At 31.5% G+C, this 27,005-nt stretch overlaps 3 protein-coding genes and 1 non-coding gene across 7 annotated transcripts; 2 read left to right on the top strand and 2 right to left on the bottom strand.

Annotated features, from left to right (window-relative positions):
- Positions 1-880: 880 nt before the first annotated feature.
- On the bottom strand, positions 881-7,652 carry LOC100785102 (homeobox-leucine zipper protein ANTHOCYANINLESS 2). 4 transcript variants are annotated; one of them, XM_006606036.4, is made up of 9 exons: positions 7,527-7,652; positions 5,909-6,126; positions 5,681-5,798; positions 4,887-5,576; positions 4,587-4,688; positions 4,297-4,509; positions 2,880-3,054; positions 2,411-2,778; positions 881-1,743 (listed from the first exon to the last, which is right to left on the bottom strand). In XM_006606036.4, exons 2-9 carry the CDS (start codon positions 6,115-6,117, stop codon positions 1,360-1,362), a joined length of 2,259 nt encoding a protein of 752 aa, XP_006606099.1. In that variant the 5' UTR covers positions 6,118-6,126; positions 7,527-7,652; the 3' UTR covers positions 881-1,359. The 4 variants fall into 4 exon arrangements, with proteins under 4 accessions (XP_006606099.1, XP_006606096.1, XP_006606097.1 ...); XM_006606033.4 differs by lacking the exon at positions 7,527-7,652 and adding an exon at positions 6,260-7,203; XM_006606034.4 differs by lacking the exon at positions 7,527-7,652 and adding an exon at positions 7,019-7,202.
- Positions 7,653-20,736: 13,084 nt separating this feature from the next.
- LOC100784224 (RHOMBOID-like protein 2) lies at positions 20,737-23,965 on the top strand. The gene is made up of 5 exons (XM_003556042.5): positions 20,737-21,163; positions 22,336-22,499; positions 22,704-22,867; positions 23,052-23,302; positions 23,645-23,965. The coding sequence occupies exons 1-5, from the start codon at positions 20,871-20,873 to the stop codon at positions 23,760-23,762; spliced, it is 990 nt and encodes a 329-aa protein (XP_003556090.1). The 5' UTR covers positions 20,737-20,870; the 3' UTR covers positions 23,763-23,965.
- Positions 23,966-24,610: 645 nt separating this feature from the next.
- Positions 24,611-24,684, bottom strand: TRNAV-AAC (transfer RNA valine (anticodon AAC)). Its single transcript has one exon. It is a non-coding gene; the product is annotated as a tRNA-Val (tRNA).
- Positions 24,685-24,786: 102 nt separating this feature from the next.
- On the top strand, positions 24,787-26,198 carry LOC102665845 (putative non-specific lipid-transfer protein 14). The gene is made up of 2 exons (XM_006606032.4): positions 24,787-25,320; positions 25,588-26,198. The coding sequence occupies exons 1-2, from the start codon at positions 24,962-24,964 to the stop codon at positions 25,595-25,597; spliced, it is 369 nt and encodes a 122-aa protein (XP_006606095.1). The 5' UTR covers positions 24,787-24,961; the 3' UTR covers positions 25,598-26,198.
- Positions 26,199-27,005: the final 807 nt, after the last annotated feature.

Genomic DNA, 27,005 nt, shown 5'->3' with positions numbered 1-27,005 from the left:
GGAAAATTGCATATTTACTCCCGTGCAGGTATAAAAATTATGGATATAGAAAAAAAAAATGCTAGTAGGGTGACGAGAGAATTCAATCTACCAAAGATGAAAATTATTAAGTATTGGATTGTTTACCTTCAATTCAATTTATAGAAGTAAAAGAAATTAACATATTTTATAAATATTTCGAGTCTAAAAGTTTTCTTTATCTTAATATTGAAGCATCATTCTATCGTCCTCAAATTTTGACTCATGAAAATGAAATACTTCCCCTTGACTAGAATAATTCTTAGACAAAATACTCCCATTTACCTATCGAAATCGACATTCATTCTAATTCTATTTAATATTTTCCCAGTTATATATATATAAAGTACATAAATGTCTATAGCAGCACATACGTTATGATTTGACATATTGTCCATACTACCATATAATTTTATCGTAATGTTTATATTATTGATTATAGATTTTTATACGGAATTGAATAGATATTGGTTCTCTTTTGCATTAACCTACCTGATATACCCGTCAAAATAAAGCCTAAATATTTAGGTAATAAGTAAGAGTTTACTAATCATCCAGTAGACTTTCTATATGTAATAATTGTACGACTTTAATCAATTTTTGAATTTTTTTCTAAATGAAAATATTAGGAGCTCAACTTTTAGAGAAAAAACAATTACTATAAAGTATCTTTCATGAATTTATATAAAAGAAAGAAAATGATATCCCCGTTTAGATTTATAAATAAATTTCAAATTCAGTTTTCGTATACCCAATACATATCCAAATTAATTATAGATTATTGTCACAACCAGCTACCCCCCTCCCCCTCCAAAAAAGAAAAGTCATTCTTGAGCCAAAATATAAAAAGACTACTAAAATATGAAAAATGCATAATTCCAAAATACATTAGTTCAGCAATTTGCAACTGTATCGGATGGATGGGCACTAGTAATAATTTAAGTAGTAACACACGCACATTTGTTTTTTTTTTTTCTGTCATCTTATCTAAACAAGAGCACTGAGACTAACTCGCAGGTCAACGAGTCAATACCCGAACCACTATGAGCAGAGAAAAGCTGCATGCAAATGCAAACAGCACAATTCAAGTTCCTCCATCGCGGTTCGTTCTTGACTCGAAACCTTCCTTACGCGACCCTTTCTGCCTCAGCCTCTTCCACTACTCTATATAATTATAAATCCTATACACCCAACCGAATTATATAACCCCTCTCCGAATAATATTCATCTTAGAAACCAAAAAATTAAAAAAGACCACAAAATAATAATTTTAAGGTAACTTAACTTTTGCATATTATTACTGCATTAACAAAATGGTTGTTGTTGTTGTTGTTGTTGGCATCATGCAACTCTGAGTGCAGCTTTGATCTTCTGAATGGTGCAGGAGATGAGGTTATTCACAGTGTCCACTGACTCCACTGTGAGCTTTGCTGTTGGGAGACTATTCACCAGAATTTGGAAACCGACTGTGAGAAGGCTTCCGCCACTGCCGTCGTCGCTGCCGCGGCCCTTCTGCAGACTCCCGTTGCAGCCGTTGTCGTTGCAGTGGCCATCGGGAAGAATTGCAAAGCCTGAAGGCAAGAGTGCAACGTATGCAGAATCTCCACCACTCATCACCACGTTCAGTGATTGCACGTCAACAGGTGCATATACCACCACTGAGCATGACGCGTCCATCCATGTCTCTTGCAGAATCAGCATGCTGCTATCGTTGGCGTTAACAGCCTGCAAATAAGTCACATCATAATGAAATATTGAAATCAACATGCAAAAAACAGCATAGAAAAGGAAGAAAATGAAACTTATCCAAAATTCCTTAAATTAATTACTTTTTGCATTTACACATTCAGCTCAGAATCTTTAATAAAGATCAGAATTAGAACATGCATTAGTCATTCAATCTTTATCTAATGATTTTGATTTGATGACTTCATGAATGCTGAATTTGGTTTTTGCAACAAATCCATTTCCCACATGTTTTTTTTTTCTTGTACGAGTTCACTTGTATTCTCTAGGAGAGACATTACAGATCAAGTTACTATGGGTGACTATTCTCTAACGCAATTGTATACCGATATAATTGCATTAAAAACTTGTAAGATAATAATTTTTCTTGATTCGAGCAAGATTACCTTTAGTAAAAAGTACTTATACTCATAAAACATAAAATGATGTTAGATTAAGGTACATTAACTACAACTAGTTAAATATTTTTTTAATTAAACAAGTGTTAATGACATTAGTATTACTAAAATAATAATTACTTTTATTTTCAATAAAAACTTTCTATTTTTTGTTTCCTTAACCCTAAATAATTTGCGTAAAACAAAACCTGCATCTTACTACTAGGTTTCATCTTGTTGTAACTTGTCTACCTAGAACTAGCACTTACATTAGCACGGAGAAGAGAAACACAGTTTCCATGTCCTTGTCCTTTGGCAATATGTACCATCTCCTGCATTGGTCCACCATTGGACAAGATGTCCCACTCACTTCTCAGCCGTTCATCACGCAGAAAGTCGAACAGCCTTTGCCGTGACACTGGCATCCAAACAGAAGTTGCAGCACTGAGCACAATCCCAGGAGGCTCACCAGGGTCATCCACGTTTTTCCTTGTCATCACTTTCATGTCATCACCAAGAGTCCCAATGTGAAGGCTGTCCCACTTGCGAGCTGACGAAGCACAAACCCCGGAACAGAAGTTGCTAGTCATGCGTTGTGCCAATTTCAACATGCTTCTCCTACCAGCTTGGCTCAATGCTGCAAAATCAAAGTTGTTCGGAAGTTTACACAATTTATAATGTGACATCATTACATTTGATGAAAATGTAAACAAAAATTAATGTGGCATGCATGTATACCTGTGTGACTATCACTTGAAATGGAAGAGGACATTAGGATAGCCAAGCATTCACACTGCCTTTGGAGGGTGGCAATCCATCTATGAGCACCGAATCCAACACCAGAACTTAGCAACGGGCGATAAAGTTGGTGGACAACATTCTCATCGTACTCCCAATGCTCAAGCCAAGTAACCTATACAAATAGTGCAATTTCTTTTAAAAATCCAATACAATAATAAAGAAATAATTTAACTACTAAAAGATATCCTAAGTTTCCGTTATGTAAAGAATCACAAGGCAATCTAGTGATTCAACTTTTTTTTTGTTGGGTATATACACTTAACTTCTCTTCCATTTTACTTCCACTTCATTTTCCTTCCTTGTCTCTCTTTTCATTTCCTATTACATCATTTGTGGTATCTATCAGTTTCACTCTTTAATTTTTTTCCTTTCTATTTCTCTCATCTTTCTACCCATATACCCCAAAATGGGGTGATTTAAATGGGATGCAAATCAGATACAATTTGGTATATAAATATAATAACTAAATTAGAAAGGGTGATTATCGAATGAAGTAAAACACGACAAATATAAAAAATGTTTGACATAAAACCTTAGGCTAATTATAAATTAATACCCCAACTAAGAAGTTTGTAGAGGATTATGTGAAATGTCAAAATTGGAGCAGATGTCAACGGGGTGGTGGCGAATCCCAACACAGATAGCAGATTATGGAATTTTTTTTAACATTGTAAAACCTATATGAATATATTAAAGGGCACGGATTAACACAACACCTGTCAGCATTATATTATAGAAGCAAATGACTGGATCCAGGTCATTATGGTCTCGTATGCAGTAAAAAAATGCTAGATTTTATATAAAAAGAGATAAGAATAGAAGCATCAAGTGTATTATTTATACAACGAGGACTGAAGAATCCAAGATTTAAAATTTTCATGCACTTTTAAATTCTAAAAGATGCTAAGCAGAAACGAAGTTTTAAACTATTGCTAAACTATACAAGCCTTGATTCACTATTCTCTAGGAGTAGCACTGGACAAATTAAATACAGACAGCAAGCGACCCTTTCTCTGAAGTTGAAAGATTATAATACAATTTAATTAAGCAAGCATCTCCTCAAATAAAAAAATAGTCAAAATTCAAAGACTGATTTCTCATGCAAAGTTCAACCTTATTCTATTTATAGCAGCAGTCAAAACAAAGTTCACTTAGAAGTCAGGTGCAACTTGTAGTAAAACTATAGTACTAGCTATAACAAAACGCACCCCATTCCTAATCAAAATCAAGAAGATACCCGCAATTTAAAAAAAGAAAAAATCTGAAAACTACTAAGAGCGATAAACAGTGTCACGCAAAGATTAATTAAAAAGAAAAGAAAGAAGTCTTAAAAAGAACTTGGATCAACACTTACCTTGGAGTAACCATTCGGCATATCCTGCACAATACAGCCAGAAGGAAGCCTTCTACAGCTAATGGATGGCTGTGCATTAGCAGCATCATGACCTATCTCAATGGAAACATCAACTACAGCCCATACACCTTCTGCATGCTGCTTACAGAACCTGATGAATCTTACTTGACGAACGGGGACTAGTGGAGAAAGCAATTGAACCTCAGCATGCATCTGAAATGCAAAATCCCAGTCAGTTCCAGCAAATAAACTAAGGCTAAATGAAGCAAACATACAGTAAAGAAACACACCACTTGTAGAGCACCATTTCTTGTTCCACCCATGCCATTAGATATAACATCGAGGTTGATAGCTCTAGCAATCATAGACGGAAACATCTCTGCCCATCGATTCTATCCAAAGAAATAAACAATTAAAACAAGATATTAAGCAAACATGCATCAATTCTAGACTAAATAATAGTCATAGTCCATTAGGAACAAAAACACCAAATCAAAAACATTGCTTTGGTCTCCGCATCAATGGCAATTCAGAAAACTAAAATTGCTTAAACTTCACTGAAGCCTAGGAATTAATCATCATAGTCATACCGCGTCCATCAAAGTTTCCACAAGGGCTAAACTGTTGATGATTACTATTCCAGTTTCTCTTGTAGCTTCAGTTACATAGCCAGCGGGTTTTGGACCAATGCAAGGAGAAAACAACCTTGCATACTCCTCATGGTTAAAGATTTCCTTCTCACCATCCAAACTCTTGATCCAAAGAGGGCTCTCTGCCTGAGTCATCTTCAGTAATTCCTCCATGGCAGCCAATGCAAGATCTATAAGCATAGATCTCTCAAGCTGAACTTCATTTCCCATCAAACCCAATGCTGATCTAACCCCAGGCATTGCAGGTTGAGTGCCTAACACTCCATCTCCCAAATCAAGCCCCATTGGCAAGGGAGTGCCAAGAGTGCTTGAACCACCAATCCCATTCCTTCCAATACCAAGTTCAAGACCAGAATTTGAGGTTGTGAGGGCCATGGGACTGGTCAATGATGAGATTGGCTTGCCAAGGAACTTGTTTGCTAGGACACATATACGGTTCAATTCATCCTTTAGTCTGGCATTCTCAATTCTAATCTGGTGCTCCTCAAATGAAATTTGGCCAGGAATTGCAGGGCCACCGCAGTTGTTACACACTGGATTTGACATGGCTTCCTTGATCAAACTGTTCTCAGCTCTGAGCTTATCATTCTCCTGCCTAAGCATTATGTTCTCATGGCGTTCCAGTTGGGTCTGAATCAAGAGAAAATCACTTCGATTAGTACAGCATCTAAATTGCATCAGCAAACTGCATTCAAGTGCAATAACATATATTATATTAGTGTCTTCAAATTCACCTTCATTTGGGTTCGTCGATTCTGAAACCAGAACTTGACTTGCTTATTCTCCAAGCCAAGCCTCTTACTGAGATCCAACCTTTGCTTCTCATCAGGATGAGGGCACTCCTTAAAGAAACTAAATAAACAGCAAAACACAATTAACACAAAACTTACCACATAACTCAACCACACAAGCAAATTGGCAAAATAAAAATTAAAAAGCTGCAGAGTTTCATAAAGCCATACGCCTCAAGCTCTTGAATTTGGTGAGGAGTGTGTCTGTGGTATCTCTTCTTCCTCTGTGGCTGATCATCACCACCATCCTGATCATCACCAGATGCGCCTTCAAAGTTATCACTTCCAGAACGGCTCTCGTACTCATCGTCCCTCATCCTCCCCATCAAACCAGCATCAAAATTTTCCCCTATGAGACCTATCTCACTGGGGCCCTCCATTTTCCTTTGCTGTAGAATAAAATAATAGCCTCATCAGCAAAAATAAGTGGGATGAATAATAAGATACACTATTAAAATTCAATGCGGACAGAGAAATATACAATAAAACAAAGATGATTAGAGATGGAGACCAAAACCATACAGTTGAGTAGGAGAAGGAAGATGAATTTAGCATTGAACTGGGAATGGATTGAGAAATAAATATCATTCACAACTCTTGCACCCCCACACTGCAACCCTCAAACCCAACAAAAGACTTTAATAAAATGGATTGACCCTTTCTCTTTTATCTCCGAAAAATTTATGTGCTTCTATTCCTCCTCCCATGCTGACTCACATGTTCTTCCCTCTTTTTTTTAATTTCTATTTTTTTACCCGAAATTGTCATTCTCACTTTTGCGAAGGAACTTTTTTCAGTTTTTTGATTCCATAATACGCTTAACTTTTTGACCTTTTAAACCAGATTGAGCTATACACTGACAAGATTGAATTTTTAGTGTGAAAAAGTAGACATGGCCAAAAAGTTGTTTCCTTGTCGACACCCGCTTTTCTCTCTCTAGAAGAAAGCTAAAAGGCAATTCCTGAAACAGATGGAAAGAGCAACAGGACAAGAAAAATCCCCTTCCTTTCTGATCCAAGGTTCACACCTGCATCTCATGTCTGCAACCCCAACAGCAGAAAAAACACAAAAACAGTGACACATAATAAGAAGGAGAACCACTTGTTTTTCCTATATTTCACACTTGACCGATTCTTTGTTAGTATTGAGAATTTTGAAAAAGACCCCAGAAAGGAGAAAATCCAAAGAGTCCCTCAGGAAAAAAAATTATATAAAACAAAGATTAATAATCTTTTCACATATATATAAATAAATAAAAAAGGACAGCAACAAACACAAAACCTTATCTCACATGTATCTCATCTCACATAGTCATATTCACACACACCACCCTGACTTTTCAAATGCATCACACCAAATCTAAGATAAAAGAACCGGTTGACACCATTCTCTCTTGTCTCTCTCTCTCTCCACCCCCACACCGATATAAGTGAGAAACTGAGAAATGGAGAAAGTTAGATGGTATACAAACCAACCATGGTACGGAGAAAACGATACCTTTTAATTTGACAGTGAGCAAAGTAAAAGAGCCAAAATAACAAACAGAACCAATGGGTTCCACAGCATAGAAAAGTTATGATTTCACTTTTAAATTATTATAAATTAAATTAAAATAGCCAAATTTTTTCGTGGTTGATAAATTTGACAGCAAAAACCATTCAATCTTAAAAGGTAAAAATCTCTTTCTCTCAGTATTTTATTTTTCTTGGAAGAGAAAGGGACAGATAAAATAAAATAATATTTATATATGTTGTTCTTTAACAATAAAAAAATGATGGAGCTGACTTACAGTGACTGTGGGGGGTAATGAGAAAGTCAATGGTTTTCTTTTCTTCTCTAAACTAGAGATATTTGTTTGTTTGTTTTTTCCTAACTGAAAGAAAGAAGCCTTTTGGCTTTTGCTTTGAATCCAAGTTAGATTCCAAACCCCTTTTGTGGTAGCTCCTGTTAATAATATAGCTGCTTCTTCAACCACATCTTTCTCTGTGGTTACTCGCTTCTCTTCTCTACACACACTTTATTATTATTATTATTTTTCTATCTTCAATGTGAGGAAATGTATAGCATAAGAGAGTGGGGTCCATGCTAGAAAGAAGGGGTTCGTGATATCCGCCACCAATCACAACTCAACATGGAGCGCGTGTCACACGCGCCAGCGTCCGCTATTACTATTGTCAACTACAATCTACTCGCTTTGTCCTTTTGAATGGCCGCTATCTAGTGTGTGCCGATCCACGGTAAGATCTGATAACGGCCAATGAGAGTGTCGAGACTTAAGGACTATATGGTCATTTCGTTAAAATTAAGGTTAACGTGGAAGGTGGTGAATGGAAGTGAGAAAAATTGTGAATGGGTGGCGTGACTAGGGGATTTAACGGATTGGATCTTGCGTGCGTCACAAATCCAACCTTTTTTATCCGTTCTTGGATTTGCCTCGTTTCCCCCTTTTTTTAGTTTCTAGTTAGAAATAAAAAATTATGGAGTGCGTTGATTAATTAAAGATTGTTTTGATTTAACTAATATATCAAAAATCTAATATTGATTTAAAAAAGTATATATATAATTGTATTAAACATTTTTTAAAATTTTTATTTATAATAATTTTATTTGAGCCAAATAAAACTATCCTTTATAATAATATGAAAGATACGTGTGATTTATATAAAATAAAATAAAATTTATGCAATTAAGAAGGAGAATGGGGCTAGAGAGAAGACGAGGGGGTGTGAAAATATCAATTAGTGTTGGCTTATTTTTGTGCTTGCGTAAATTACAATTACAATTTAAGACAATCACTGCATTAACAGTTGTTCAAGACTGGGGAATCCAGGGTGTAATTTTTTTTTTCATTTTCATTTAACATACTTATATTTGTTTACAGTAGCATATTTTCGATATAAGTGTAAAAATGCCATTTATTTAGTACTTTTTAAAATTAATAGGAAAGTGTTATAAATATCTGGAAAACTAATTAAGCGTACTCGGAATTCTAAGAGTTTTTTGAAATTTAATTTTGATTTTTCAAATAATCTAAAATTGTTTTTTTATTTTTATTATATATTTGGAATCAATAAAATAATTCGAATATGTCAACAATAATATAAAAGCCAACTTCATATAATATATCATTGTTATAATTAAATAATAATAGTATAAAATAGACTCTATCCATAATCATATGAACTTTTTCCATAAAAATAGCATTGTATTGAAATTGTTACGTGAATGTTTATTAATTTTGTGTCTGGCACTTATCATGAGAAATTTTATACCATTAAGAAGAAACCACCACCCACCCACAAAAAAAAGCACAATTAAGTGAATAATTCAAATAGAAGCATCGCAGCTACCATTTTACAGGTGAAGTTGTTGCTAAAAAGTACAATATATAGATCGTCACAACGTTTCGTTTTAATTTATTTGCACAGTCCAACTAAATAGACATACATTAATTATTTATTTATTCATGGACATTAATTGAAAAAATTTCTGTTTAACCATTAATCATACACTTATTAATTGCTTTATTTAATTAATTTAATTATAATATAATTTACTATTTATTAATCAAATAAAATATTTTGTCGTGTTATTTGAAAAATATCAAAATTCTTTAAGAAATATATGTTTCATGAAATTTTATTAAATTTCTGAATTATTTATATATAAGGGGTGAAAATCTTATATTTTTATGGGAATTTTTAAAAGTAATTTCTCATTTTGATTTTATTCTACTTCATTATTCAATATTTTATTTTTAAATAAATTTTAAAAATATTTCCAAAAAATAGAAAGTATTTATTAAACATCTTTTTTTAGAATAATATTCCTGAAAATATTATTTTCAATAATATAATTAAATATATGAGATTATGATTTCAGTGATTTTGGTGACTTTTTCTTATTTTTGACAATTAGATTGATCTAATGATCCAAAATAAAATAAAGTCACCAAATACCAAAGTCATTGGGTCCGTCAAATACATATTTCAATTCAAAATCTAATTTAAAATCACTTAAACTAACAATTTATTGGATAACAAACAAACTATTAAACATATTACTAAATGGAAGCTAGTTGAAACTTGAAGGGTGTTATATTCATCCAAACTATTTTAAATTACTAAATAAAAAAAGTTATTTTTTTAAAAATCAAATTCTTAATCAAAATAATAAAATATTTTTTTTACCTCCTGTCTCATGTATTTCTCCTACTGTTCTCTCTCTCTTTCCAATTTATACATCTAAGAGTAATTTTTTTAAAAAATTCTCATTTTATCCTATTTAAACAATGTGTTAACAATATAAGATATCCATTTTGGACTTTTCACTGATCTATTTATATAGATAGATATAGATTTACATGATTATTTATTTTTTAATTTAAAGACCTACTTAAAAACACAAATAATTCACAATTTTTTTTAAATTATCCCAATTTAATGATTTTGATAATCTAAAAATGTGTGACTCATGATAAAGATATTAAAAATTGAATTCATAAAAAGAAAGTGAGAACACTGTGTTATACTTTTTAGCTCTTTCTTCATCACTATCATTATAGTCTTCGAGAAAAGTGCATCCTATGAAATGTTTCACTCTCTTATTTCTTTTTATCCTTCAAACATCTTCATAGTTCTTCTTTAACTTCTTTGGGACATTTGACATAGGCTGCAACATTCCCTGGTTTTGCCACCAGGTGTTCTTTTGCTCTAGTAATTCCACCTTTTGTAACCTTGCCATGAAGTGTTGTATTTAACATCCATATATATTATTTCTGGCTTTCTAATCTCAACAATCATGACCATATTCAGTGGAAACTAACCAATCTCTTTGTGTCATAACAGTCCATTTTACATTAAAATTGGAGTAGTATAATATATGTGGATGTTAAATATAATTATATATGATAAAGTGTGGATGTTAAATATAATTAAAGCATGCCAGCTTATTCATGCCAACAATAGCATCGTATGAGATGAGAGGAAATGCAATATCTTTAATTATTGACTAAATTTCTTAAATGATGTGCGGCATATGATGTTTGGCTAGGGATTACTATTGATACTGGCTTGGAAAACTGAGCCCGAGATCAACTTTGTCAAACTAATTAATCTCTACATAAAAAATTACTCATGTCACTCTCAGCAATGTTAAAGAAAGGTACAACCCAATAATTGCATGATGAGTACCATGTTTTACCCCTTTAAATATGTTGCAAAGAACTTGTAGTAGAATAAAAGGAGTTAAAATCAAAATATCATGTCAGCAACATAAAGGTCTTATTACACAATCTCATACACTACCAAGATAGAGTGATGGATCTCAATAGAGAAAAGGAAAAACCATATTAATATTAATCAATCACAAATGTACCTATAAGCTAACATATGACAGATACGAAAAGGGACTATACTATCAAACATCATGATAAACTTATAATTAAAAAGTTTCATAACACTTGGAATCATGATTGTTACGATCAACAAATGTCATGGTTAGAAAGGCCAGGAGTAGCATGCTTTAGCCTAGGTGACTCATCTGAAATAAATTAAATATACAAATTGTAAGAACTAAAAAAACTTAAGAAGCATAACTGAACATTGCATATTTGAGATGTCCTACAAAGAATAAGAAATGACGGTCAATAAGGTTTAAGAGGTTCAAAGACAAGAAAAAGCTAAATATGTTTATTCATAACTCCTTTTGAATTGAATTGATACACTTTTTAGCTTTTTTTCCTGGTAATTAATTGATCATAAATTTCAATATTTGGGATTCTTCTAAGAGGTGTAGCAAACTAATTTTATTCCAAAAAATTAGTACGATGCAATATTATCTTCTATGTTAAAATTGAAGTTTTTAGTGATGTACCAACAATTAAAAAAAATTGAACTTAATTCAATGCATAAGATCATGTATCTTATGAATATATATACACACATATATATATATATATATATATATATATATATATATATATATATATATATAATTTTTGTAGGATAGGAAATAAAAAAGTAACTCAACTAATGTAGGAGGAAGATTTTGTATTTGTTGTAAGAGCTACAAATACATATTTTTAAGTGGTCTTACAGTCTTAATATACATAAAGTGATCATGTTAATGAAATTTTCTAATGATGCACAAAGCTTAAGCCATATCTCTCAAGGAAGATATTTGAACACTTAAAAAGGAAGCTAAGATAACATACCTTCTAGACTGGAAAGATATTAAAAAAACCACAACATCTAACACAATTATATTAATAAAAAAATGGATGTCCAACAAAAATAAGAGAAAGAAAGAAGTGACGTTCAATAATGATTTTTTAATGTATCTCTCTTGAAATTAGGCCTTAAGCAATTGTTTCACTTAAGGCTCACACTTGTGCAAACCTGTCAATAATTAGATTCAAGCAACTGAGTTGAACACCAACAACATTGAAAAATGGGTGTTTAATTAGTTTATAGAGCTTCTAACTTTTGAAAAAAAAACAATAATATATACATAACACAAGATGAAGGACCCAAAGGAGGAGATTGTGGAAAACATAAAATGAAACGAACCCATTGCACTTACCAACGACCAGTTACTGTTGCGGGAAACCTTTATGATTCCTAAAATAAATAAAAAAACATAAAGAAAAATTGACATTAGAATCACAAAAGTGAAAATGAAAAAAAAATGGATGAGAATCACCACATACCCACAACTTCTTGTTGTTGGACAAAACCTTTTCTATTTTTCATATGAAAAATATCAAGGAATCCATTAAACAAATATGAAATAACCGTAATAATAAGAAAGGTGAAAATAAAAAAAAAGGATGAGAAAAAACTTACCAATGGTACCGATGCGGTGGTGAAGGAACTCACTGTTTAACAAGAGTGGTGGTGAAGGATGTCACTACTCAATAGAGACAGTGGTGAAGGAAGTCGTTGTTGAGCGACGACAAAAGTGTTTGGTCCGCCAACTTACTCATTGGTGAAGGTAATTTTGGGGAAGGAGGATAGATTGAGGTCGTGATACAGTCACAATAAAAGGACGAAGGGATGAGTAAAGAGAAAGAAAAAGATGATGAAAAGTCCAAATTACCCCTAATTAAACGACCTATCAACAACATAGAATGTCCATTTTAGACTTTTTGACAACCTATTCTTTTATATAGTTTTATATAAATATGATCACTAATTAACTTTTAACTTGTTTCTTTTGCAAGAACAAATGAATTCCTTTTTTGTTCCACACAAAAAATGTGTAGAAGTCAGTTTAATTTAGGGAGAAAAACTAAATTAATTGGTTTTTGTTTTGAATAAATTTGTTATGAAGATTGAAAAAATCCATCATAAAAAATAATAAAAATCTACCTAAATTTAAAATACCATTTAAAGTATTGGCATCAAAATATATAAACTCGAGAACTAAATTAATTGAAATAAAGTTTAATTAGTTTAGTTTAGGTCGAGTCCTCCTGTTTGAGAAAAAAAACAACTTAGTTATTCAACTAGGTTCGTTCAATTAGTTAGATGAGTCCACATTTAAAATACTTCTATCCTTGAATTCAAAAGGTGAAAAATAAATCTACTTAATTACATATGACATTTGTTACGAGCCAATCAAAGAAAGAGGCCAGGGAGAAGTTATGAAACGAAATGAATTTAAAGACACAATAGAACCTTCGACTTCATAAAATGTAGTAATATATATGTCAAGTACCCTAGATTTATTTTTGTTCATGGAACAATTACGGCAATTACGTCTTATTGATTTTATGTTTTTAACATTTATGCTAATTAAAAGTCTATATAGCCTACTTTATTTATAAGGTGTTCAATATAAATGCCTTCAGATTTAATGGCATGCAAATTAATTAATCATTTTTATTGCAAAACTAAAAATAGAGTTATGTGGGAGATCTTGCAAATATTCTTCTGTAGTTAATCACTTTTGAAGCATGCATGACAGGTAGTTAAAATAATTTGATTTATTAGAGGAAGACACTTATATATATATATATATATATATATATATATATATAACATGACTCGGAGTTAATGGTTAGGAGAAAGTCTTCTAACACAAAATTGACTATAATATAGTTCACGAATCGACACAATGTTGATTAGGAAACAAGGTTAAAAGTTATTTATAAACATATTTATTTCTTGACTCACTAAAGGAAAAAAAATTATTTTGAAGAAAAAACATGTTTTATTTCAATTTTTATAAATAATTATAAAATAATAATTTTTTTCTTGATTTTTCATGTTTAAAGAATAAGAATATAATCGAGGTCTCACGAAGAGGAGGGACAAATTTCATTAAATTGCAAAGTTGGTTCATGGTTGGGTATGAGGAGATTTAAATGAAATAGAAAGATTTATTTTAAATTTATATGATTTATTTGTGTGACTTTTTTATGTGAGAATAAAGGAAATGAACATTGACCATTAGATTTTGTGATGAATGATAAGATCAGAACATAAAATTACATAAAAAAATATAAAATTATGTGAATTTTTTAAAAAGTCATATGTATTTTTAAATACTCATGTAACATTAACTTTTAGAGCATTCACGTATAATTATATGATTTAAGCTTACTTCTCTCGGTTTCATATAAAAATGTTTCTCTCTATATATTGCTCATATATATTGATTGTGATATTATATTGGCTCAAACTAAAAGATAAGAACTCGTAATTACCTTCAAATTTGCACCAATAGTTATGGTTTCTCTATTCAATTAGTTCTTGTTTCCAATTAATTAAATTTATAATGTTTTAAAGTTAATATATTATTTAATAACCTAATTATCTTTTATGCTTTGAATTTGTCAAAATAACTTAACGATTGAATTATAGCAAAATGAGTATAACATAGTAAAATATTTTGCCTTCCCTGCTCATTATTATTAATTTCAACATCAGTTTATTCCAAATAACTTCTCTAAACACTCTTTAAAAACAAATAATGATTGTTCAAAATTTGAGGAAAAGTATGATATGTTTGAAATCCTACATTTATATATAGCCATATGTTCGTGCACACAGCTCTTCTATAACTACATCCATTTCGCATTTTTTATTTTTTAGGCAAGTTATCCCCTCACAAAGTTTTAAGACTTCTATTCTTTGTTCTAAAAAAAAAGGCCTCTATTTTTAAATTATTTTTTATTTAAACGGGATTTTCTTAAAAAATGCGTACATTTTTATAATTGCAAAAGTATTTTTTTTTGTTCATTGCAAAATTAGGTTCAATTTGAACCAAAGGTAAAAAGTGAACCAAAATAAGGGAGCTTTTATTCTCACCTCCAAAATTGCTATTTACACCTCCCATGTGTGGTTTAAATTTTATTTTTCAAAAGTATCCTTCCCATGTAATCATAATTCTATTGACAAAATACAATAAAATTATATTTTTATTGTGTAAGAGAGTACAAAAAAAAAACTATAAAAATGTGATTCTATGTGCATTTTGTCAATGAAATTGTGTTTCATTTGTATAATTTTTTGTCACCCCTCTTACACAACTACTGAAACATATTTTCATTTGTTAATTTTTTACAAAAAAAAATACTTAATTATAGATATAAGTTATCTTTTTTAAATAGTATTAGAATTAATGGATATAAATTACTTTTTTATTTAAATTTGAATTAATGATGACACAAGTTACCATTTTTAAATGTAATCAAATTAATTATAATATAAAATAGTATTATAATCAATTTGATTACCTTTGTAAATAGTAAGTTATATATAACTAATTAAATTTTAATTAAAACAGAATACCTATATCATGCTGACTAGTGTTAAAAATGGTATATTATATTGCATTTTAATAATTTGATTTCAATTTTTTTTTAAATGTATATCACTATTAATTTGATTACTTTTAAAAATAACTTATATATCTAATTAATTAAAAATATTATATAAAAATTTACAATAAAAACACGTTTATATTGTGTAAGAGAAAATAAAAAAAACTATACAACAAAAATATAATTCCGTCCATTGAAAAAATATATAATAAAATTATATTTCTATTTTGTATTTTTTTATATTTTCTTGTACAACAAAAACATAATTTCATTTGTATTTTGTAAAGAAATCATGATTTAGTGAGAACAGAATTTCGAAATTATTAAATATATGATTTGATATGATTAAATATAAATAGAAAAATTGAGTATATTTGAACAGATATGTAGGAATATTATTATCCTTAGTTTTCTTAATTATCTTATACTTATGATTATAAATAATAAATCAGTGTATGATAACAACACACAACGTTACACTAAACACTATTATAGAAATAAAGAAAAAATCCACATGTGTGGGAGTGAGAATGACATCTCCCAAAAATAATTGTGATAGGATATCGATTGGATAGTGGTAAGCTTTATTAACTTTAGGCTTGAATGATACAACATACAAGGCCCACTCATTTTTAGGGAGTTGATATTCATACCTCCTATTTTACTATTTACACCATATGTTTTTAAGAAATTCATTTTCAAAATATCCTTCCTTATTGAACGAAAATATGATTCTATAGACTAAAAGTAAGAGAAGGTGTAAAAAATATGTGTATTTCTTCATACTTCCTCTTACTCAATGAAAGTACAGTTCTATTTCATTATTTTTTTAAAAAATATTGTTATTAATTATAAAAAGTTACCTTTTTTAATTATTCTTGAATAATATAATAAAAATTATATTAACAATGACACACATTACATTTTTTAATACTAATAGAATTATTTGTGATACAAATTAGTACCAGATTTAATTTTATTATTACTAATAAAGATTATTCATATGATAATTAATCTGATTATTTTTATAAATGATAACTTGTATCTAATTAATTTAACTTTAATATATGATACTGATTACTTTTAATTAAAAAAAATAATCTATATGATACTGATTACTGCTAAAAAATATAAATTGTATCTTAATTAATTTAATTTTAATTTTAAAAATGATAATTTATATCAATATTAATTTGATTACTTTTAAAAAAGTAACTTTTATATATATATATATATATATATATATATATATATAATTAAAAATATTAAAATTTAATACAACAAAATCATATTTTTATTATGTATTTCATCAATAGAAACACATTTCTACTGTGTAAGAAGAACCAAAAAAGTACATAACAGAAATATGATTAATTGACAAAATATACAACAAAATCATATTTTTACTGTGTATGTTTGGACAACTGCTCTTATACAATAAAAACATACATGATTTGATAGTGTATTTTGTCAACAAAATCTTGTTTCCATAGAGAATATTTTCTTGGGTCTACCCTCTCTTATAGGTAGATCTAAATCTCAAGTATTTTAATTTGTGAACGATAGAGTTTGGAAGAAGCATAGGGGTTGGAAAGAGGGAGCCCTTTCAAAGGCAAGAGATCTTAATTAAATCTGTGGTACAGTCGATTCCTACTTACATTATGAGTTGTTTTAAACTTCCTTCCTCTGTGTGTCGACGAGTAGAGGGTCTAATAGGTCGGTTTTTTTGGGGTGGTAAACCCAAGAATCTTGGTGGGATGGGTTTTAGAAGGATCAAGGCTTTCAATAAAGCCATGTTGGCAAAACAGATGTAGAGGCTGATAAATAATGGTGAGACACTGGCAGCTCAAGTTCTAAAAGCAAAAAAATTTCCTAATTCGTCCCCTCTTGTAGCAAAGAAGCCTTTTCGAGCTAGCTACACATGGCAAAGTATATTGTATTCTTCTGAGCTTGTTGAACATGGTGCAGTTTAGAGAATTGGGGATGGCAATTTGGTAAAGGTTTGGGTGGACAGGTGGATCCGAAATACTGATTCCAGTAATAGTAGCATGGGGGTGGATCAGAATTTACTTGTGGCTAACTTGATAAATCATAAGACACTTGAGTGGGATATCCAACGGGTTCAACAGTTATTTCAAGGATCCAGTTCGAGTAAGGTTGCAAGAGACTTGTGGATGCTTGGAAACACGATCACTTTCATGATAAAAACTACATTTCCGGTGTTCTCCAAGACTGTTCTCTGTTGATAAATTATAGAAATCTGCAATCTTTCAATTTTGTAAATAGATTGGCAAATAAAGCTACTGATAATTTAGCCAAATTAGTATTTTCTGTTAAAGAGAGATTTTGGGTTCAGGAAACTCTCCCCCAATTGTTCAGCATTGTATCTGATGATGTTAGGCCTATTGGCCCTTCTTCTTAATAAAGCATCATCAATTTTTTTTAAAAGCAGATAGAGGGTGTGAATAGCAATTTCCTTATTTATATTCAATTCTTTCTAACCCACCCTAACTCCGCTCAAAAAAGAAAAGAAAAACTCAAGGTATGCTTAAGTCTGGTTTTGTGAAGTTCTTCAAGCACAATTAACCGTATGGGGTTCTATAGAGTTTTCTGAATTAAAAGAATAAAAGGTTAAAAACTTCATTTTTTTATACTGATTAATGGATCAAAGTTTTTATTAATAATCATTCACATAAATCTTTTCCTTTTCTCTTGGTATAGTTACCACATTTTAAGAGGTCATTATGGCAAAGGTCTGCTAAAAAAGTGTAACTAGTATTTCAAAGTTACTCTTATGACAAATTTAGTAGTATTATAATTTGAATAGAGTGTGATTATATAGAAAGGTGCTGGTTTGAGAGTGCGAAAATGAAATTAGTGTCCTTCATTTCACATATAAACAGAAAGGGTGGAGTACGTAAAAGTGTGTACTCTCTATGATAACCATTAATCAAGTCCATTTTATCCGAATGAGTTGTCCTTTCTGTTTGAACGATGATTATAATTGAGAAGGCACAATGAAGATTATGGGTTAATGACTTTTGCGTTTGTACACGGATTAATGTTTTCTCAGTTTTGAAGTATAGTAAGCTTTTTTTTTTTTTCTTTACTCTTTTGGATACATTTAAGGATTCCTCAAAGGTGTTGGAATTTCTGTGCTTTTCTTTCTTTGCAGGCAATAACGGAGAAAGCCACCAGATGAGGGTTGCTTATGCTTAGAAAATAACCTTTTAAGATTAATGTGACTTCTAAACACCCCTCCTCCCAAAAAAATCTTTTCTTGTTATCTTTGCAGAACTGAAAACAGGACTTCAAATTTTTTGAAGTACATTTAAAATTCTCATTTATAAATTATAACCCTTTGTTTTGCTATACTGATTTAGGCGAGTAAGAAGTATATTAAAATAGAAAATGGATATGCTTCTTTCGTTTAAGGTGTGCAAGGAACTCAAAAAGTCAAATAAAGTAAAGATGGACTACATGTAAATATCTTCTTTATTTGCTGAATGGCAAAGGAGATAAGGGCTTTTTTTTTACCCAAAAGCAGTATTTTTTTTTCCTACTTTTCATATAGGGTCAGATTTGAATTAATTAAGCAAAGGGAGTAAGTCATAAGGGGGGATTTTCGATAAATATTTCTTTTGGAATGTTAATATATAGTTAATAGAATGCTTTATTATCAAATAAAAATATCCTATCAGTATTAGTATAAATGATGTCTTTTATATTTTATTATAATTGAAATCCCTAAATCTAAAGTTCGTTAAAAGTTATAATATCTGTTATGATTTTAATTTTTTTATTTTTAACAAAAATCATAAATAATTTTACAACAACTTTAATATAAATTTGTTTTTTACGACTTAAAAGTCATAATTTCTTCTTTTTTCTTTTTATGACTTGGAAGTCACAACAGCAATTAAGACTTATCCCTTTTATTAATTAATTCAAAACCAACCCTGTATGAAAAATACCAACAAAAATACCCCTTTTGGGTAAAAAAGCCGGAGATAAGTGCTAATGATTGTCTTTCCAATTTTAGTGGCTATACATTAGAAGCAAATACATCTCTGTAAATTTTTTTTCTATAACCAAATAAATGAAAAGATAATTTTGTAATATTCTTTTAAACTTTTCTTAATACATAGCTTAGGAGCGTTAAACACAACACTTGTCCAACTTGGTTTCTCCCGAAAGCACAAGCACAAAACCGAACCTTCTAGGTAAGTTGTTGGGTTCATCTTCTTCCACGAAAACGAAATACCGCGTACCGGCCACAATCCACTGCTCCCACCACCACAATATTGAAACCAACTACCAATCAAAACCTGCCATATCATCACAAGTCCAACCAGTGCAAAATCATGCGAGTTTCATTGGCCATCACCTGTCATGTCCTACTAAGTACTGCTAACACGGCAAGAGAACTTTCGATGAATTCATTTTTTAAAAACTAGATTCGTGCACTTTAAGGACAAGCTTGAAATGCTTTTGATCGTCTCAATTTAATTTCCACACATTCCTTTGAAAAATATAATTTTTAAATAATTATATATCATTTTTTTACTTAACAAATAATATTTTCATCTAACTAATACTATAATTATATTAATATTATTTTTACTTTTTTAATATATAGAAACTTAGATAAATTGAGTTTTAGGATTCACGTTAAGATATTTCTAAAGATTTTATAAATATTACATATTACTTACTCACTAATAAAGTTCGTGAAAATTAAATCTACACCTTATAACATATAAGTTCCTCCCTTATAAATTGGATCAATTTTGTTGACAATATTATTTATCTTAAAGTATACATAATAAAATATATCTTAACTATTATATTTTATAATTTTATAATTTAAGCATTGATAATATTAAAATTAAGATTTAATGTAATTTTGATATCTTCGTTTTAAATGAAATTTTGGATCAAATATTTTTATTTTAAAATAAAAAATAAAAAGTTATGAATTAAACAAAAGACGATAACTAAAATTGTATTTAAGTGAAAAATTAATACATATAAAAATAAAATTATTTAATTAACCCAATTTTATCTCACAAAATTAATTATATCAAAAGCTCACACAGGATAAAAACAAAAAAGTAAACCCGTCTCAACCATACACCCATAATCTCTGTTGTGAAGTTCTTACTGCGGCAGTTAGTAAAAGACATACCCTTCCCACTAACTAATGTCCTCTCATTCCCCCATTTAAACTCATTTACCAACTCCACCTCTTCCACCTCTATAAAGCACCGATACAGAGCAAAAGTTCCAGACTTGCGAGAAATTATGGCAAGAGATCTTGAAAGTGGCGGTGGAGGAACCAAGAATAACAGAACTGCAGAGGAAAACTACTCTGCACCTGAATCTTCCCATGTTTATGATTCTGAGACCCATTGGACATCATGGCTCGTGCCTATGTTTGTGGTTGCTAATATTGCTGTCTTTGTTATTACCATGTACATCAACAATTGTCCCAGGAACAACCTTCGTTTCCAAGGTCGCTGCGTGGCCAGGTTCCTTGGAAGGTTCTCTTTTCAGCCTATGCAGGAGAATCCCTTGCTTGGTCCTTCTTCTTCAACGTATGATCTCAATCACTTGTTTTTTTTCTTTCTTTCTATACCCTTGTGCTATTTCATTTATTGTTTTCGTTTGTGGATTTATTGGTTCTTATTCGTTTCTTTTGGGGGGATTTTGGTATTGCTTTTATTGGTGGTCTCACTTTGAAAGGAAACTTCCACGCTTCCTGGCTTGAATAGAATGTAATTTAGAAAATATTTTTTGTTTTCGGGCGTTTTTTGTTTGAGCTTTTTTTTATGGAAAATTTTGCTCAATTTAGTGAATTGGGTGTCTCTTTAAGTATGTTGTGTGTGCTAAGAGATGGCTTTGTCGTACTTGGAATTTGTTTATTCTATGACATGAGTTTCTAAGTTCAAACGGTTCTCTCTTCAGGGCCTGTTTCAATTCTCTGCCTTGGTAGAGATTGAGGGAACTTGATGTCATCATTTTTTTTATAGGAATAAATAAAAGAGTAATGAAGGAAAGAATAGAAAACCAAGTGGGGTGAAACGTAAAGGTTCTTTGCGTGGTTAAATGCCTTAAGTGAACTGAGAAAGTTGGGTGCATCTTTTGTGATTGACTATCATTTGACTTGGCTAGGACTATGGCATTTCTCGCAACGCACAACACTTTGGACTTGTATTAAAATTTTCATTTTTTTATCACTGTATAATATGGCAATAAGTTTTTTATACTATTTTCTCATTCACCCTTTATAAACTGCAAACAAGGTAAGGATCAAGGATCCTTAAAAATTGGTGTATTGACTTGCACTTTGTTTCAGGCTCAATGCTTCAGGAAAGGCTTTTTTTTTTTTTGTTTTTTTCTTTTTCTAGCATATGTAATTTCAGTTTGGTTTGTTGGCTGGTTTTATGTTGTCACTGAGAAGAATGTGAAACGGGTTGTATACATCCGTCGACTTTTCTATTTCATTGAATATTTAATAAGCTTTTAAGTAATGTAATTTGTAGCTGACTTATTTCATTTGGGTTCATGACTTGGTTATTCTCTTCTAAAGGGGGAAGGGGAAAGCAAAATATTTACCTACCCAACCATGAGTGTGTGGATTTTCCAATTTTGTAACTTGCAATTCTTTGTATGCACTATTCATGTAACAGTTTAAATGGTAGCCTATTTTGTTCTAATGTTCTTGAAGAAAAAATATTGACTTGAAATGTTTTATTGACTTTTGAAGATTGACCAAGATGGGAGCCCTTCGATGGGATAATGTTGTGAATAGACATCAGGGATGGAGACTCTTCACTTGCATTTGGTTACATGCTGGGGTTATTCATTTGCTAGCTAATATGTTGAGTCTGGTCTTCATTGGCATTCGCCTTGAACAGCAATTCGGATTTAGTATGTTTTTCTTCCAAACTAGTAATATCTTCTTACGATTACATTGATGGCACGTAGTAAATGTCACACAAAATAAGGAAAACAAATATTAAACTTCCAAGTTCATATTTGCTAGTCAGGAAACTTAATTCAGTTTCTCTGTTGGTCAAGTTTTACTTTACAAATTAATGGACCTAACATTTTCATTTGTCAAACTAATGGCAGTTAAGATTGGAATCATATACTTGGTGTCCGGGTTTGGTGGAAGTGTACTGTCGTCTCTATTTATCAGAGACCACATCTCTGTTGGTGCTTCTGGTGCCCTTTTTGGACTTCTTGGCGCAATGCTGTCTGAACTTATCACAAACTGGACTATATATTCCAATAAAGTGAGTGTACCTAATTCTTTAGGTCAGCCTAATTTTTATGGCTTTCTGCATGGTTATTAATTTTTTTCAATATAAGAGACACCTCAAATCTTCTACACTTTGGCTCATTGTAATCAATTAGTTTCATATCTTTAAATTATATTAACATGGCACAAGTTAACTTTTTTTTTTACTCTTGTTGTAGGCAATGGCTTTAATAACCCTTCTAGTGATCATTGTGATCAACCTTGGCATTGGCATTTTGCCCCACGTAGATAATTTTGCTCACATTGGAGGATTCCTGGTGGGATTTCTCCTTGGTTTTATTTTGCTGCCACGTCCTCAGTTCAGTTGGTTAGAGCAGCGACGTCTTCCTGCCGGTGTTGGGATGAAGTCAAAGTACAAGGCTTACCAATATGTTCTATGGATTGTGTCTCTTATTCTGTTGATTGCAGGGTTAGTTCCTTCCATTAATCCTCATAAGGAATGTTGTTACTTTGATAAGTATTTTGCTAAAGGAGATAAAATTCATATATTATATTCATTTGGTATATGTCTAAGTATTCGTCAATTCAATCTTTCGATATTCCATGGGCTGTTCTTATCAAATGAAAAGCTTGTTTTTTACTTCTTTGTATGCTCCCTACCAAATATTGTACGGACTTATTGGTTATTTTTCCTTGCATTGTGTTGCAAGTTTATAGTCTGTCATGAATCCATGCACTTCTCTACTTTGATAAAAATAGAAAGAAGAATAGATGTTAAAATCACTGAATTTATTTGTTTATTTAATGGCAGGTTATCGACTGCATTGGTGATGCTATTTCGGGGTGAGAAAGGGTATGACCACTGCCATTGGTGTCGCTACTTAACATGTGTCCCTACTTCTAAATGGGAATGCAGCAATGACGGTTAAACAAGAAAGGGGAAATGATTTTCACTTCCCTATATTTTCTTCTGTGTATAGCCATAGAGCTCTTAGAAACTGGCTTGTTTTTTCTTTTAGTTTTTTTTTGGGTCTTTAAATAAGTTTGTGTTTATGAATTTATGCTTACTCTCTTTTTTTGTTGTTGTAAAATATACATATTAGTATATGATATATCAAGAAATTTGCTTGTATATGAATTCATTTCTCATTTTATATCCTCTCTGGCTTCATTATTGTCTTTTTATTTTCTAATGTGTATCCAAGTAATTATGGAGTTCAAATTTCAATTCAAGAATTCTCAAGTAATCAAGGAATTATCACTGATAAAAATCATTTGGAAGGAAGACTCAATATTACTATTTAATTATTTTTATCTTTGTATAACAAGCATGCTGAATTCAAAATATGGCCAAGAATCAATGTCTTAAAAGAAACGATAACTAGAAAATTTTATCCGTTGGTTAGCCCTGAACATCCAAGAGATATTGTGTTTAGAAAAAGACAAATTAGGTAGGAAAGCAAAGCAATGGGTGAAAACGCATAAGTTGGACGCATCACCACTCCTTCCTTAAACCGTACCCTTTGGGTTCACCACCTAATTTGTTTGTGTATAAAAGATATTAGCTGTTCATTGCTTACACTGTACACTTGGGCTCACCCACTACTTGTACAAATAGTGTCAGTGATCATTGCTCAAGACTTAAGTCATTCCTTAAATCGTTCAATTGGGTTCTCCCACTATTTCTGTGTCTGCAAAAGACTAAAATTTGGCCCATCCACTTTGTTCTTATGTGAAATATAATTGAAAAATTGGAAGAAAAAAAGTTAGATTAGTATGGCGTCGCCCGGACTCGAACCGGAGACCTTCAGTGTGTTAGACTGACGTGATAACCAACTACACCACGACACCTGCTAATACCGGCTTCGTGTGTAACTAATAACTAACTTTACACGTTTTAATCCAACATTTGAAATAGTTACATCATGCATGCCTCAAAGTTCATTTAAAAATCATGTAAAACCACAAGCTCCACATTGCACACCAACCCAGCATTTTCCTCCTATGTATCTTATAATATAATTTTATAATGTACGGTAAGGACTCCACTTTTACTAAATTATAAAGCTTCTTTAAGGAGAGACAAAAGGAAAGGGAAAAAAGAAGAAGCCTTAGAAGCATATTTGTGATGGAACTTTGTATGGGAAGCTACAAGAGTTTAAGAATAATTGTGTTGCTGATGTTGCTTTCCTCGGCCCCATTTGTATCTGCATTTATAGAATGCTCCACAATTACTCAATTTTTCTCTGCATGCTCTATCTCCATCATCTATGGCTCCCCAGACCCCATTCCAGGGTCCCCTTGTTGTGATGCCATGTCTGGCTTGAACAACATTGCTAACACTGGTGATAATAGGCCATATGTTTGTAGATGCTTAATGGGCCTAATTGACACTTATAGCCCAAACGCCACAGCCATAGCTACCTTACCAGGTTTATGTGGTGTCTCTTTGGGCTTCATCATTGATCCAAACACAGACTGTAGTTTGTAAGTCTCTCTCCCTCTTTGTCTTGTTGGCTTGGCTTTGAGTAAATCAAGGCAATTGCTTCCTGTATGTTTTTAAGCTTACGGAACACCTCATTTGAAATGTAAAATTACATTGTGAATTAGCCTTTTCAGAATGTAACTTTACATTCCGGATTAGATGTAAGAAACAACTATGGAAGTGCAGGAAACAATTACTGTAAATGTAAATTCCATCATACAATATTTGCTTGTCACTCATTGAAAGTGTGTTTTCTTGTGTTTTTGCAGGGTCTTTTAGAAACAATTGTAGAAGAATCTTAGATATTTGAAGTTTCACTCGTGGAAATATTAATAAAGTGTTTGTTGTAATTTGAGATGCCACATTTTAATTGTAAATTAGTGTAATGCACAATACCTACATGGCATTTTAGTTTCATAAATATTCTTCATATTGAGTAGTATCAGATAAAGTTTTGTATAAAGACCATATTTCCAAGAATGGGGTCATCATCAGCATTACGTATAGTCACACCTTGTATTTCTCCTTGGCTAGGCTGATAGGGGAATTCATTACAGAAATGGCCATTATGAATCACGTGACGGGTAGTGTGTGGCACAATGAAGCTCTGTTGCTCTAAACACCACCCACCACCAATAGCCAAGAGCAAAATCTATTGTTCCTAACGCGGATATTCCACATCCATTTCAATCACAATGCTGTACTAAGCTATGCCCCACTCTACGTATGTCTGGTGGTGTTGGATCCGTAAATCTAAGGTCTCTCGCATTGTGCCTGCATCAATTAATTAAACTATACATGATAAATCTTTCAAAGATTGGACCCACTGCCATGGATATGACACCCCTTGAATAATAATACTATTTTGTGATTCACCATCGTTTTCTCTTCTTTGACACTTCTCTTTCTCATGGTACAATATGCCCAGGTGAAACCATTCAACTATTTCATAATTATTACCATTTACCCGTGCCCAACACGAACATAAACTCTGGCGTTTATTCCTTCTTTAAATTCTGGAGAACTTGGCTAATAGGAAATAATTATGTTGAACTATTCAATTCAAAGTGATTCAAATAAAGTGTTTTGGAACTTTACATGATTGAAAAAAAGCTAATGATTTTGGCATAATGAATTGAAGGCCACCATTCTATACAATATCAGCAAAAGAAAAGTGCATTGTAAGTAGACATTTGAGTAGGGAGTCTTAGTGGGGATTGGTGTGGGTCAAAACTGGATCATAGAGGGGAAAATGAGAAGAAGTAGTCTAATTCTACATTAATTATGGTCACAACCAGCTCCATATAATCGTTTGATTTCAACTGCATGGCCCGTGGTGAGCATAGCATCCAAGGACACACAGTTCCCTTTCGTAGCCTCAAGAAAAACAAAAGACTAGAAAATAACAAGATAAGGGAAAGATCCAAAGAGGTGAGTAATGCTGTCATATATGAATTATTTTGTCCTTTTGTTTCATGTCCCTTTCTCACCAAGTGGACCACCGAAAGGCTAAACTTGAAAGAAAGCTTAGATCTAGTTTCCGTGAATTCACAGTGGATAAATCAAAATGCCAATACTAAGTAAAATGAACACTCTAGATATGAGAAACAAATCTTCTCTAAATAACTACCACACAACACAAGGTTTTCTATATATAAATAAAAGTATATACATTTTTATGCTCAAT

Source organism: Glycine max, chromosome 20 (genome assembly GCF_000004515.6).
Source record: "Glycine max cultivar Williams 82 chromosome 20, Glycine_max_v4.0, whole genome shotgun sequence".
NCBI classification, from domain to species: Eukaryota; Viridiplantae; Streptophyta; class Magnoliopsida; order Fabales; family Fabaceae; genus Glycine; species Glycine max.
This window is presented reverse-complemented; position numbering and strand designations above follow the sequence as displayed.